Here is an 828-nt window from a genome sequence, read left to right on the forward strand (position 1 = left end):
TGACGGGCCGGGGTCGCCCCGAGGGTTCTGGTCCCAACGTCACCCAGAGACAGCGGAACCCGCCAGGGAGGAGCCTCCAGGGACTTTGACCCGATTTCACTGTTAGTTTAGATTCAGTCCCCGCGGGGTCTGCGGTGCGGGGCTGACGTCGGGACGGGGTCAGGGTCTCACACCCTCCAGAGGATGTATGGCTGCGACCTGGGACCCGACGGGCGCCTCCTCCGCGGATACATGCAATATGCCTACGACGGCACCGACTACATCGCCCTGAACGAGGACCTGACCTCCTGGACCGCGGCCGACATGGCGGCTCAGATCACCAAGCGCAAGTGGGAGGCGGCCCGTGTGGCAGAGGATTACAGGAGCTACGTGGAGGGGGAGTGTGTGAAGTGGCTCCGCATTTACCTGGACAAAGGGAAGGAGACCCTGCAGCGCGCAGGTACCAGGGGCCCTGGGGCCGCCCCCTCTTCCCGGGGCTGGGGCTCATACAAGGAGACAGGACAGGGGGTCAGTGTCAGACACTCCTCCTTGGGTCAGGGAGGGAGACCCCTGGATGTCAGGTCAGGTACAAGAGGGACCCCTTCCTCTCAGGGACAGTTAGGGGTGCAGGCTCTCCTGGGGTGCAGGGAGACCCCCTGAAATAGCCCATCAGCGGTTCCCATGGGCCCTGCAGGGGCTCTGGGACCCACGGAGACCGTCTCTCTCAGGCCTTGTGCGCTGCCCACACCCACTGTGTCTGAGGCCTCACCCCAGCTTTTCTGAGTCACAAGACCTCCTGCCCTGGGCTGTGTCTCACTGATTCTAGAACTTTCTAAAGACTAGAAGGTC

General features: G+C 63.3%; 1 protein-coding gene across 1 annotated transcript in view; it reads left to right on the forward strand.

The window, feature by feature from the left end:
- Positions 1-771, forward strand: part of LOC102775442 (HLA class I histocompatibility antigen, B-73 alpha chain-like) — a gene marked incomplete at its 5' end in the record, with an annotated part of 1,020 nt that extends 249 nt beyond the window's left edge. Inside the window, one exon of the mRNA XM_015565458.1 lies at positions 164-771. Within this exon, the coding sequence (XP_015420944.1) occupies positions 164-639 (476 nt within the window). The remainder of the gene's footprint in view (positions 1-163) is intronic.
- Positions 772-828: the final 57 nt, after the last annotated feature.

Source organism: Myotis davidii, unplaced genomic scaffold, assembly GCF_000327345.1.
Source record: "Myotis davidii unplaced genomic scaffold, ASM32734v1 scaffold7060, whole genome shotgun sequence".
Classification (NCBI taxonomy): domain Eukaryota; kingdom Metazoa; phylum Chordata; class Mammalia; order Chiroptera; family Vespertilionidae; genus Myotis; species Myotis davidii.